The 13468-nt window shown below is 34.0% G+C and overlaps 1 protein-coding gene across 1 annotated transcript; it reads left to right on the top strand.

Annotated features, from left to right (window-relative positions):
- The first annotated feature begins 1289 nt into the window (after positions 1 to 1289).
- Positions 1290 to 13447, top strand: LOC124937428 (kinesin-like protein KIN-7K, chloroplastic). Its single transcript, XM_047477691.1, has 25 exons — positions 1290 to 1505; positions 1612 to 1653; positions 1740 to 1986; positions 2061 to 2158; positions 3382 to 3471; positions 3863 to 3915; positions 4097 to 4162; positions 4243 to 4296; positions 4866 to 4925; positions 5098 to 5176; positions 5972 to 6039; positions 6333 to 6395; positions 6493 to 6597; positions 7068 to 7172; positions 8215 to 8322; positions 8392 to 8538; positions 9656 to 9838; positions 10502 to 10660; positions 11039 to 11263; positions 11409 to 11549; positions 11647 to 11772; positions 11843 to 11893; positions 12055 to 12102; positions 12355 to 12549; positions 12661 to 13447. Exons 3-25 carry the CDS (start codon positions 1745 to 1747, stop codon positions 13267 to 13269), a joined length of 3075 nt encoding a protein of 1024 aa, XP_047333647.1. The 5' UTR covers positions 1290 to 1505; positions 1612 to 1653; positions 1740 to 1744; the 3' UTR covers positions 13270 to 13447.
- The last annotated feature ends 21 nt before the right edge of the window (positions 13448 to 13468 follow it).

Here is a 13468-nt window from a genome sequence, read left to right as displayed (position 1 = left end):
TCTTATAATAACTTTTTAACTATTATTTGTTTTGAAAATAGTTCATGTATATTAAAAATGATAAAAATAATTTAAACACAACGACAAAGAAGGACCTAAAAAAAACAGGTTATCGAGCTCGTAAGTCCTAAAGAAGAACGATTAACTCTTCGACTGATTTTTCAGAACAAATTTTAGAAAATGTCATAATAATATCATTATGAATAATACAGATTAGACGATTATGATCATTGAAAATTCGTCGATTTTTCTCAAACTAGATAATCCACTAAAAATTAATTGGGAAGGTAACTCAAATATGCAGGCCTATCATATAGAGTACATCAATTCAAATTTCGCATCAACTACCAAAGATTTGGGCATCAGCCAATTAATCTCAGTAATACTCCAAAAAACATCTATATAGTAGCAACCCCTCAACAATATAAAAGTAAGTGAGTTGTCGATTCAATCTAATCGTGACACATACGACTAACTATAATAAAATATTTTTTCATGCACATATTATCAGTAAGAATTTCACCATGAATAATGATCTATCTAAAAAACGCGATCTTGGGTGAATTTTTTTGACTCGCCCCCCAAAAAGGAATCATCTAAGTGAACAAATTGTAGCAATGATCCACATGGAAACTATTCATATTTGATAACGCATAACGTTTTGTTCAGACGGGGACACTTGTTTGCGTCCTACCAAAGTAAACTCTATTATGAGACGAAATCTCTATAATATTTAATCTCATTTTATATCTATTTCGGCTAGCGAAACTACTAAACCGATAATATATATGTCCTTGACTGTGACATGTCTACATATAATAATGAAAGTAAGTTCATGATACGTCGTAACTAGACTTCTGACGATACACCAATATAATAATAGCTAACACAACCTTCATAATCATTACTCCTAAATAATATAAGAATGTTTTTAATAATAATCAAACATAAATCTAACTTATACTTTTATATCAAATACAATTAAAAATAAATAAACTATGAATCAACCTTCTTTTTATAAGAAGAAAGTAATGTAACACATTGTTGTAAATTAAATTAACTAAATTTATATTAGATTTCCTACAAGAACTTGTTTGATTGAGATTTTTTTTTAAATATCATTATCCATTCAAATAAATAAACTGTACTAATCTCATTATTTAAATAAATAAAATATCAAAATCTATTTTATTCTTTATAATATTTTTTTTCAAAATTTGGTCAAATGAAATCTAAATATGCCAGCTCTTTCTCTTTCTCTCTACTTGACTTGGGAGAGATTGATCTTTCTCTTTATTTCATTACTCTTTTCTATGGTTGAACTTTCTCTCTCTTTCTCCTTTCTCTAGGTGCCAGAGTGAAGTTGGCATCTGTATTTCACACCAGAACGCACGGATACACACGGAACTCTCTCCTTCTTCTTTCATCTCTTTGCTCTGCTTTGCTTTGCTTTCGAAAATGCACTTTGCCTATCATCAAAGTGGAGAACATCGCTTCCAAGGCAAGTATGTATCAAAACTTCAAAAGGCTTAAGCTAAAACCCTAAATTAAGCCAAATTATGATTAATGCTCATACTGTTCTCTCTCTCTTTTTCCTTTTTGTTTTCTCAGATCTCTTTCCTCTCTAAAATAATCGCCTTATAAGAAGACTCTGTACGTTATCTATGCTTATCTCAGTGTCATTTACTATTTTTCATCACACTGTATGTATGTAGTACAATGAACTGATTTCTCTTCAGCTTCAATGGCGTCTGGACAAGGAGCAAAATCGAGGAGATCGGGATTCAAAGCAGTTCAACACTCGCCTTCGTCATCAACAACGTCTTCTTCTAAGCAATTTCCGGAAACTTCTGTTGACGGTCAGAGTTCTCCAGCTTCTTCTTCAGCGAGAAGTAAACCGCATTATTTCTACTCAGAGAACTCATCGTTGAATGCAGAGAGATCCAAGGAGAATGTAACGGTTACCGTTCGTTTCCGTCCCCTCAGGTACTTTACTTATACTCAGATTCATGAATTTCTTTGCTTTTCAAATGATAAATTCAATTTTATGTTTGATGTAGTCCGAGGGAAATCCGATTAGGTGAAGAGGTTGCTTGGTATGCAGATGGAGAAAGTATTGTACGGAATGAGCATAATCCTTCTATAGCATATGCTTACGGTAATGCTTTTGCTTAGATATTGAATTAGTACATTGATACTTTTGAAAATAATAATTAACGTTCTGCCAGAGAAATCCAGTTGTTATAAATTGTTTGTATCTGCAACATTTTGTTTGTTTGACACGTGTTAACCATTTCAGAGCGGTAGTAATCATTATGAAGATTCCAAACTTGGAATTGCATGTATGTTTCTAAATGATTTTTACAATTACTGCAATATCTTGGTGTTTTGAATGTACCATAGAATAGAGGTTTTCACTCTAAAACTTATGGAGAATTTATTCCAATCATCTAGAACTCCCTCACAAAGTTGTTAAAAGACTCTACTTACCTGAGTGAACGACGCATGCTTTTTGCTGTTGGACTGGTTATGTGTTGCCTTTGTATTTTCCTAATCCTAGGATTGTATGAGTAGTCTGAGTAGATCCCTTCTATCACTAAGGTTTCGTCATGGTGAAACCAGACCTTTGACAAAAGATCCTTCTGAATAAATTGATCTACAATACACTTTTGCTATCGCCTTGGCATAGTTATACATCACAAACTTGTAATTTCACGTTCAGCGACTTTGCTCAGATGTTGTATATAAGTGAATGCTAATTGCTGATTTCCAAAGAATCTTATAGATGCATCCAACTATTCTTTGTATTCTGATTTGAGCCATCAATACTTCTGTAAACTAGGTTAAGCTTGGTTAGCCTTCATTTGAGTGTGCACATCTCCTCAATTCACTATAAGTTGTTACCTTTTCAAATTGGTTGCTTGTGGAGGAAAAGTCAAGGTCCATGGTGTGACTTCTAGGAGCAACTTGATGGTCCTGTTGCATGACTGAAAATTGAGATTTTCCTAATTGAAAGATAATATTTAGTTTGCTCTTGGAGTATAAGAAGCCAAATTCTATGTTTTTATAAACACATTCATTCTTAATCTTTATGTTTATGGTTATGTTTTGATTTTTTATTATTATAAAAGTACTTCCATAATATTTGGAGGTTAAACTTGGTTATTTGGTTTTTATTATAAAATGATAACATTCTTATTGTAGTCACTATTATGTTAGTCAAATTGCAATGGTCTGTTACTTTCTTCATCTTTCTAACTAGTAAACTTCTGCAAATTTTCATTGATAAATTCAAAGGTAGTATTAGATCACGCAAGAATAGTATGTGTATGATTGGTCCGGGTTCTGTATATTTATTCTTGTTCCACATTTATCTCCCAGATCGAGTGTTTGGCCCAACGACTACCACAAGGCATGTGTACGATATTGCTGCACAATCTGTTGTCAACGGTGCTATGGAGGGCATCAATGGTAAACATTAATCCTTTTTTTTTTTTTGTATTTTGGCCTTATTGCACATCATTTGTGTGTCAAAGCTTTTTTAGAAGATATTATTGAGAAAACAAATCCGGCATTGGGTTGATACTCAGAGTATATTTGAGATACTGTCACAGTGTTTTAATCTTCAAATGAAGAAGTGTGAGTGAACACCATCTCATACTTTTGGTGAAAGTACATGTACCTCCTCTGTAAATGTTCCATCCTACTGAAGTGGTTAGGGAATCACTTTCTTTCCCTTCATTAGTTTTTGTATTACCAACCTATTGGTCCTTCATATGACAATTAACAACTTGCTCCTGAACTACTCTTGATTTTGACCTAGGTAAACATTAATTCTTTTTATGTTTTCTCTTAAGAGCAGGTACCATTTTTGCATATGGTGTGACAAGCAGTGGAAAGACACACACTATGCATGTAAGATATCTTCCTTTCATCATGACATTTATGTTTGGGTTTGTCCAATTGTATTAGCATTGCAATAGCAAGGTGTTTCTCACTTTCATATTTAGACCAATGTAAAATGTGGTTAGTGTATTTCTTAAAAAGTTCTTAACTTTAATCTAAATCCTGTGACACTTTGGCTACTACTGAACAGGGGGATCAGAGGTCTCCGGGTATTATTCCATTAGCTGTGAAAGACACTTTTAGTATCATTCAAGAGGTAATTCATTTGTAATGTGGAATCCTACAATAATTACATCTGATAAAGAAAAAATACCAATGAAATTATCTGTGTGTCAGACTCCAAATCGTGAGTTTCTTCTTCGTGTCTCATACTTGGAGATCTATAACGAGGTAATCTTCTGATATTTATTTCGAACTCTTGAAAATTGGTATTTGGTTCTTCTTTGTAGTATTTGCCTTTTCGTATCATGTACTGGAAGTATTTGTGAGTAATTCAGTATGTACAAAATTTGCGTGCTTGAATCATTAATTTTTGTTGGACAATGATTTTACTGGAAATGTGTAGTTGACTAGTTGTTAGTTTGACCTGAAACCCCTTGTTAATGCTCGAGATTCTATCATTTTTTCTGCCGGCTTAGATTGATTCTATTGCTAATTCACTTGTTTATATATTGCTGGTATCCAAATTCGCTTGGGGGAGGGGGTCATTAGTTTCTGTGTTTCCATCTGTTCTGTTTTCTACATGTACTTTTTCTATTTGTTGACTTCGTCATGAAAAAGAGCTATGTAATCTGTTCTAAATCATTGCAGTACTGTGTTGAATTATTTTGTGTTCAATGGTAACTTGTAAATGTGTTGGGCTCACTGTATCTGTTTTGGCTAATCTATCTATGGCGATGTAACTTCTAACTCTTGGAACAACTGTAATACTAACATGATTTAACATTCTTCAACCACAGGTCATTAATGACTTATTAAATCCAGCTGGACAAAATCTAAGAATCAGAGAGGATGCTCAGGTTGCCCAAGATTTCCTTATGTCTATACCTATATTCTCTGTTGTTATTTCACTGAGTTACAAATTTCTGCATTTTTGGTTGTTTGGTACAAGGAGCCATATTATCCTAAGGTGTGCTTCAGAAGTTTTCTGATTGGTTTAATGTTGTAATTGTTTTCTCACTGCTAATGCAGGGTACATTTGTTGAAGGCATTAAAGAGGAAGTTGTATTATCCCCTGCTCATGCTTTGTCTCTTATTGCTGCTGGAGAGGGTAAATTCTAATTGTACTTGCTTAAAATGCTAATTTTGGGTCTGTTGTAATTAAGTGTTGAAAACTTAACACTGAAAATGAAGTAAAATTGAGTTAACTTTCAAACCAGCATATAATTCAACTCCACTGAATGAATTAAGTGATTTACTCAATTATGCTATCAAATCAATTTAAATGATAAAGGTGTTGAATCAATTCAAATTAAGTGATAAGTCAAATATTAAATATAGCCTTAGTCATTTGGATGTCAAGCCTTCTTTTCCTAGCCCTCTCCAGGGAAAAAAAACTAGTCTAAAAAAAAGGATATCAAGCCTTCAATTGCTTATTTAGGAATTAGTTTCTGCTAATAAAATTGTTCATCAATTTTCCCCTTATATTGAGGGTTAACTTTTAATTCTGGGGGATAAATGAAATCTAAACCAGCCCTACAATCTGCTGGTAGAGTTGTTACACTTGAATTTTAAAAAATGTATGACATGATCTAGATATCTGGATACTTAATGTGGACAACATGGATTTGAAAAAAAGCTGCGGGGAGTTGGATTGTTAACCTTTTGACATCATATGACATGATTGACATTTTATTTTTTCTTTAATTCTAGGATACACTTAATGGTTCATAGATATGCCTGCATACTTGAGATTTGTTTTCACCTTTTCTCTTACTGCTCTATATAGTGCACTACACATGAAGATGACTAGACAATCTAGATACACAAGTGGTTCTTACTCATATTTCTTCAATAACTATTTCTTGCTTCAGTCCCATCTTACTAGACATGCTTTCTACTACAGAACACAGGCATGTTGGTTCTACAAATTTCAATTTACTTAGCAGCAGGAGCCATACAATATTTACACTGGTGAGTGAACAACGTTCAAATAGACTTGTAGGCTGTTTGTTTATTAAATGCATTATTATGGGTTCCTCCATGTTTCTTCACCTAATTGGGTAACAGGATGAGTACCGATCTTGAAGTTGTTTTATTACGTTTTCTACTGATGCATAAATTTTGGAAGTAAAAATTTAGTGACCACATGCACCTGAAGCTGAAGTATGAATGGATGAATATCACAACTTTGAAAGCTTTAGTGTTATAGATGCGTCTAGTTTGCTTCTTTTCCTAATAATTTATATTCTATTGTTCTTTGATAGACCATTGAAAGCAGCCTTTTTGGTGAAAACTGTGAAGGCGAGGCTGTTAACTTGTCACAATTGGTATGTTATTATGGGGTACTTTTTTGAGCTCTTTCTTCTGGAAGGGTTGATACTAAGTTTGTAAATTAACCACTCTATTTGTTGCATACATGTGCAGCATCTCATTGATCTAGCAGGTTCTGAGAGCTCCAAAGCTGAAACTGTTGGTGTGCGTCGAAGAGAAGGATCCTACATTAACAAAAGTCTGCTAACTCTTGGAACTGTGAGTCTAAATCCATCACTATTACCTTCTTTATGACATTTCCTTTTCAGCAACTACTTATCATGTAATGAATGATATTGTCATGTTGGCCTACCTCTATAAATGTAACAATTGTCTTCTATCTTGATAGACTCAGTATTCCATTTTTTTAATACTAATTGAAGATTCAATAGTTTTATCTTTACTTTCATCATTCCATTTTTGTGTTCATTTTTGGGAATGTATATTTGAAATGAAAAAATGGAGTCCTGAAAGGTGAAAATATTCAATATTATTTTGCTTCAAATTATGTTTTCCATCTTGATTTCTTTATGCCTTATTTATATGTGTTTGTTTATTAGTGTTGTATTTTTCCTTTGGGAGGTGGGGGGAGGTGAAGACGATAACAGTTGCTTCGGCCTCTGTCCTGTTACTTAAGTCGTTTTTTCCAATTTGGGATTAATCTCTATGAATGAACTGTTTATTGGCAGGTCATATCAAAGTTGACTGATGGGAGAGCAGCACATGTACCATACAGGGACTCTAAATTAACTAGGCTTCTTCAGTCTTCATTAAGTGGTCATGGCCATGTATCTGTAAGCCTCACACTCTATCAATTGTTTTTGAAAGTCCACACTTGAGAAACCATATTCTTGTGCTGGACCATCTATATTTGCATATTTTTTGGGAAAATGTTTTTCTTTAGTTCAGTGTGATATAATGGAAAAAATTCAACTTCCACAAAGGAGGAGGTCTATTTTGAGAGCCTCGCACGCAATCTATCTATTTCTGAAAAGTCCACACTTGAGAATACATATTCTTGTGCTGAATCATCTATATTTGCATAAATTTTGGGAAAATGTTTTTCATTAGTTCAATGTGATATAATGGAAAAAGTTCAACTTCCACAAAGGGGAGGGGGTCTAACTGAGCATCATCAGGCTGTTAGAGCAATGAGCCATTTCCAAGTTGAAACCTCTAGAATCCATGTAAAATCTCTTCTGACCATGTCTCCAATATATCCTATTTTCTTTTCCCAAAAAAACATATCCTAATCTCTAGCCTATTCCCAAACACTTAGATATCCTCAGCTTGGCCCAGGAATCTCCCACATTTGTGTACCTTCTAAAACTAAGCTCTATCCGAAACCCTAATCCTTCACTTGCAAAAATATTTAACCACCTTAAGAAGTTCCGTGGAGAACTTCTCATTTGAAGTACACATAGCAGTTAGATGGTGGATTTGAAGCCTAGCTCCAATGCCTCCTCAACCCAACCCCCCTTAGTTTCTATCAACCGTTAACTCCACCTCCTTCCTTTCTTAGGAAAATAGTGAATATAAATGATGCCTGTATGCAATTCTAATTCTATTAATCCAGTTTCTGAAGGGATGGGTGGGGCCCAAAAAGGGTGTTTCTATGGACAGAAATATGAATAATTACATAAGATAATAACCAAACCAGTAGCACCAAAATGGTGTTGAAAAATATTAATGCCATAAGATCAATTTAGAACTAGTGATTTGAGCCAAGTGCACAAGTTTGATGGTTGAATTGTGCCAATTCATCATTTAATGTATTTTGAGCCTTTTGTAAAAGTTCCACAAGCTATGAGAGTTTTTTTCATTTTAATTTTACAGCTCATTTGCACTGTTACTCCCTCATCAAGTAGTACTGAGGAGACGCACAACACACTCAAGTTTGCTCACCGTACAAAGCACATAGAAATCAAAGCAGCACAGAATAAGGTAAGACTGTTCCCATCCTTTGATTCTAAAGTTGTTATTGGCTTCATAACTAATTTTATAAATTCTCAGATAATTGATGAAAAATCACTCATCAAGAAGTACCAGAATGAGATTCGCTGTTTGAAGGAAGAGCTGGATCAACTAAAGAGAGGTATTGTCTCAGTTCCTCAACTAAAAGATGCAGGTGAAGATGACATAGAGCTTCTGAAACAGCAGGTACTCTTTTGCTAACATGACATTTATTATTCCCTTATGCTGTTAAAAGTTCATGTTGATATATTGTACTTGGTAGAGATACTTTTTTCATTTAAAGGTCTTGTGACATGGAGAAGTTCGCTACTAGTTTCCTTTTTGAAACTTATAGCATTGTATCCATTTAATATCATAAATATATATAAATTGACCCCTAAACATGGAATGAACAAAAGCTTTCTATTAGTCTAAAACTTATAGATTTTAATTTAATTAGCTAGGTGGGTGTATCTGTTGCATGTATTGTTAAACAATTCGGAGGTGCCATTAGTGCCTGATTTTGTGTAAGTAAAAGAGTGATGGGTTCAATTTACCTTCCAATTAGCTGTATCCTTCTTCTACAACTTTTCACTTCTTTGATCTAATTTCTCAGTTATGTAGCTGTTATTGTGTATCGTAGAAAAAAAACAAAAAGAAACTTATATAAAATAGACTAGGTATGTATAAACTGTTCTCATAGACTTATATGCATTGATTCACTGGTACTGTGGTACATGTTTCTCTAGAGAATGAAAACAAAAAGAAACTTATATAAAATAGACTAGGTATGCACGTTTGACCAATTTATTTTCATCAATGATACATGTTTATCTAGAGATTGAAATCTAGATGTCAGTCTACATGAGGGCACAGGGCATCTCCTCTTCTATTTTCTCTTTTGTTTATTATTACAAGCAAGGTTTCTAGTTCATTAATGGCCATCTGCAAGTGTAGCCTGTTATACAATTGGCATTAAACTTGCTGCGTTATTTCTGCCGACCAGATTTTACTTTTGGTGCATCTAATAATTCATGAAATTGTCCGGCCATATGTGTGAGATTGTGGTTTTGCTTCTGCTTCAATTTTTATTTGGGTTTTGTTATGACCCTAAACACTAATTCAATTTTTAGTGTTTTGCAGAAATGTTAATTTATTATTGGCATTCAATTGAAACGCAAGACTACGATATTTCTTTCTTTAAAATATTAATCAGAAATATTTAATATAAATTACGATATTTCTTTCTTTAAAATATTAATCAGAAATATTTAATATAAATTACTTCAGTATGATTCATTTTGATTATGTTTGAAACTTGAAGTTAGAAGATGGTCAATCCAAGCTGCAGTCAAGATTGGAAGAGGAGGAGGAAGCTAAAGGCGCACTATTAGCCAGAATACAACGTCTAACAAAGTTAATCTTGGTGTCCACGAAAACCACACAGTCATCAAGGCTTCCACACCGTGCTGGTCCAAGGAGGAGGCATTCTTTTGGTGAAGAAGAGGTATCATAATGGAAATATTCTTCTTGATTTATTTTATCTGTTTTCAACTTCTCCTTCCCAGTATTATGGAAGGACAAATAATCTCTAATTACTTAGTGATAGTGGTTTTGGAAGTAAAGAAAATGATGGTACTTTGAAAGATAGTATTTTCTTGGTCAAACTTAAAGTCTTTGGTTCATTAGCTTTTTTGTTTTTAATGTGGAGTATAATGTTCAAATTGACTCTTGAGATAGCTGACTGGAAGATTTGCTGCCCTACAGCATATTCTGCCTAATTATAATTAATTTGTTTACAGCTTTCATAAAATTTAAGACTTCATCATTGTTGTCGTGTTCTTGAATTGTCATTTTTATGTTTATTTATTTGTATATGTGTTGTCTTATATGCACATAGTGAAAATAACTTTCTATGGTGTCTGTTTGAATTTCTCGTTTCTGGGCTCTTTTAAATGTAATGTTTAGTTTGTTTCTGTAGCATTGATTAATATAAGGCTAGGAGGATAACAATATTTAAGAATTACTAGGAAATTTATTGCATTGTAATTGAAACATAGTTAAGTCCTTGCATTCTACTATTTACTTAATGTTATTTATGGTGGTTATTGAAAATTTATCCATGTTAGTCTAAACAACTTGACAATTGCGAACTCTATTTAATTTGCAGCTTGCATACCTCCCTCATAGAAAGCGTGACCTGATTTTGGATGATGAGAACATAGATGTGTATGTTTCAGTAGACGGGAACGTTGAAAGTGTAGATGATACAGTGAAGGAAGAGAAGAAATCCCGGAAGCATGGCCTTCTACACTGGTTGAAGCCAAGGGTAAGTTGATCTTGCAGATTCAAACATATTTCACTTTCTTGGCAGTATTAGCCATGAAGAACAAATTTTTCGTTTCCTTCCATAGTGTTGCTCTTGCTAATAATATTGTAGAAATTTGAGAGAGAATATTTTATTGCTAGTTTATTGGTTGTTTTCTTACATAGGAAATCCAATGCTTATATAGTGAAAAATACATTTGCAGAAAAGGAAATTGATTTAAACGATAAAATCATATAATTGATTTGCTAATGACTTTCCATTCTCGGTCAGTTAGCAAATCGATAGTCTAATTGATTGATTTGCTACCGATCCATATTTGAGGATAATTCTACAAATATATAATTGTTATTTCAACCGATTACATTATGATTTCCCCAGAAGCGAGACAGTGGTGTAGGCACCTTGGCAAGCACCAGCGATAAATCAAGTGGAGTCAAGTCCGTTAGTTCTCCTTCAACTCCTAAAGCAGAAAGTGTTAATTTTCAAGGTGAATCTGGGCTATCAAATTCTCATCATACAGAGAGTATTCCTGCTGACCCTTTGGAGATGAGACATCATAGAGGAAGTCCGGATGGGGATTACACGGAACCAGATACTCCCTCGGTATGAAATAATCATTAAATATTCTGTGTATATGAATAAATTCTACAAATTCCATCTTATATTTTATAGCTAGGATCATAATATTTTCATTTAAATATAGTGGTGCATGTTGTATTTAATTTTGTGTTTTATGTCATACTGCCAGACAACCATTAAGACAATTGATCAAATTGATCTCCTGAGGGAGCAACAAAAGATATTATCTGGAGAGGTGGCACTCCATTCAAGTGCATTGAAGAGATTATCAGAGGATGCTTCAAGAAATCGTGAGAAGGAATTCATTCATGTAAGGACTCATATACATTTTGTTTCTATACCTGTCTTTTCATGAGTAGAACTATATCATATTTTTTACTATCCTTCATCTTTATTTTATATAAAAGGAGGAAGTAAGAGAATTGAACAATAAAATCAAGAGAAAGAACGGACAAATTGCTCTCCTGGAAAAGCAAATAGCTGATTCCATTATCATGTGTCATGACAAGGTGGAGAATGTTGAAGGATCACTAGTAAGTTCTTTTTCAAATGCTTGCAACTATTTCGTGAACAGAATAACAAAAAATTAATTTCTTGTTACAGACTGTAGCTGAATTAATGGCCCAACTAAATGAGAAATCGTTCGAGCTTGAGGTAATGGAATTGCATCTGAATAAGTTATATCTAATCTGAATCCCCAGCATTCCATTCAACATGACAAACTTCGGCATTGTGTGGTTAATGAGATTTGTGTTGGACAAATATAAATTAGCAAAATAATATACAATGCTAAATCATTTCCTTTTCTTAACCAGGTTAAAGTTGCTGATAACAGAATAATTCAAGACCAACTTGATCAAAAGGTACAACAGATAATGACCCAATAAGTTTGGGTTTGGGTTATTTGGAATTAATCTCAAATAAAAGACCATCCAATCATACAAACCCTTCATCAACTATAACATTCAATCATTCCCTAAATTTCTTTTTTTTTATAATATTTTTCAAATTATATATTTGGAAAGAATAACCTAGTAGTTATCCAAATAACCCATAATTGAACGAGGTATTATTGTCGTGAAAGACATTCTGATGCAGTAGTTTATGCATGACAGGTTCATGAATGCCAAGAAATGGAAGAAACGGTAGCCTCGTTGAAACAGCAGCTCTCAGATGCACCCGAGTTGCACCCCAGCTCAGCTGGAATATCTAGACGTTTGCTTGATCTAAAAGCTATGCAGCAGGGAGAAGTTTGCGTGGACGGAGCAGTGAAAGATTCAAATGAAGGGATGCTGCTACTGCAGGCAAAGGTTTGTTTCCAAAAATGCAATCAAAATTACTAAAACAAACATCCTCTCGGGGATATAGAACACACGTCTGAGGCTGAGGCTTCCTTTCCTCATTCATCTTTATTATGTCAGGATAAGGAAATAGAAGAACTGAAACAGAAGATAAGTGAATTAACAGAGGCAAAGGAGCAGATAGAAGCGCGAAACAAGAAACTTTCAGAAGATAGTTCATACGCAAAAGGATTAGCTTCGGCTGCAGCAGTTGAACTAAAGGCATTATCAGAAGAAATATCGAAACTCATGACTCGTAACGACAAGCTAACTGCCGCACTAGCAGCAGCACAAAAGAATTCAAGCAGTCAACAACGTAGAAGCACACCAACTCCACGGCTTGTCAGGAGACCGTTAGACGTCAACCCAAAACGTCAAGAACCAGTTGCTGCTGCTGCTTCTGTACCGGCAGAGGTGAAGAGAGAGCTAGCGATGGGTCGGGAGAGAGAAGTTTCATACGAAGCTGCTTTAGCTGATAAAGAGAAAAGAGAAGCAGAACTGCAAAGAAAGATAGAAGAATCTAAACAAAGAGAAGCATATCTAGAGAATGAACTAGCTAACATGTGGGTTCTTGTTGCCAAGCTTAAGAAAACAACAAATGGAGATCAAACTGATGTTACTGATCATCATCATCATCCTGAACAGGGCAGCCATAGGAGAGTCCTCAGTGATCTAGAACAGTGGAACTAATAATAATAATAATAATTTATCAAACTAGTTTTGCATTGGTCATTTGTGTAGTTAGAATTATAATAATCTAGGTTCTCTGTTTTGGTTTGTTTTGGTTTATTCTTTTAAATCAGTGTTGTAAAAATCTAGGCAAGAATAATTGGCACAAACGGTATTTTAATTATTAATTTTTATTTTTTTTGAAAATGTGGTAATAGGT

Source organism: Impatiens glandulifera, chromosome 5, assembly GCF_907164915.1.
Source record: "Impatiens glandulifera chromosome 5, dImpGla2.1, whole genome shotgun sequence".
NCBI classification, from domain to species: Eukaryota; Viridiplantae; Streptophyta; class Magnoliopsida; order Ericales; family Balsaminaceae; genus Impatiens; species Impatiens glandulifera.
The sequence above is the reverse complement of the archived record's forward strand: the minus strand, read 5'-3'. Positions and strand labels throughout refer to the sequence as shown.

What these genes read in the sequence shown, in the direction of transcription:
- LOC124937428 (XM_047477691.1), top strand. Translation starts at nt 1,745, where the DNA reads ATGGCGTCTGGACAAGGAGCAAAATCGAGGAGATCGGGATTCAAAGCA. An exon ending in TGCTATGGAGGGCATCAATG is followed by an intron (nt 3,472 to 3,862) that starts GTAAACATTAAT and finishes TCTTAAGAGCAG; the next exon opens with GTACCATTTTTGCATATGGT. An exon ending in CTGTTAACTTGTCACAATTG is followed by an intron (nt 6,396 to 6,492) that starts GTATGTTATTAT and finishes ATACATGTGCAG; the next exon opens with CATCTCATTGATCTAGCAGG.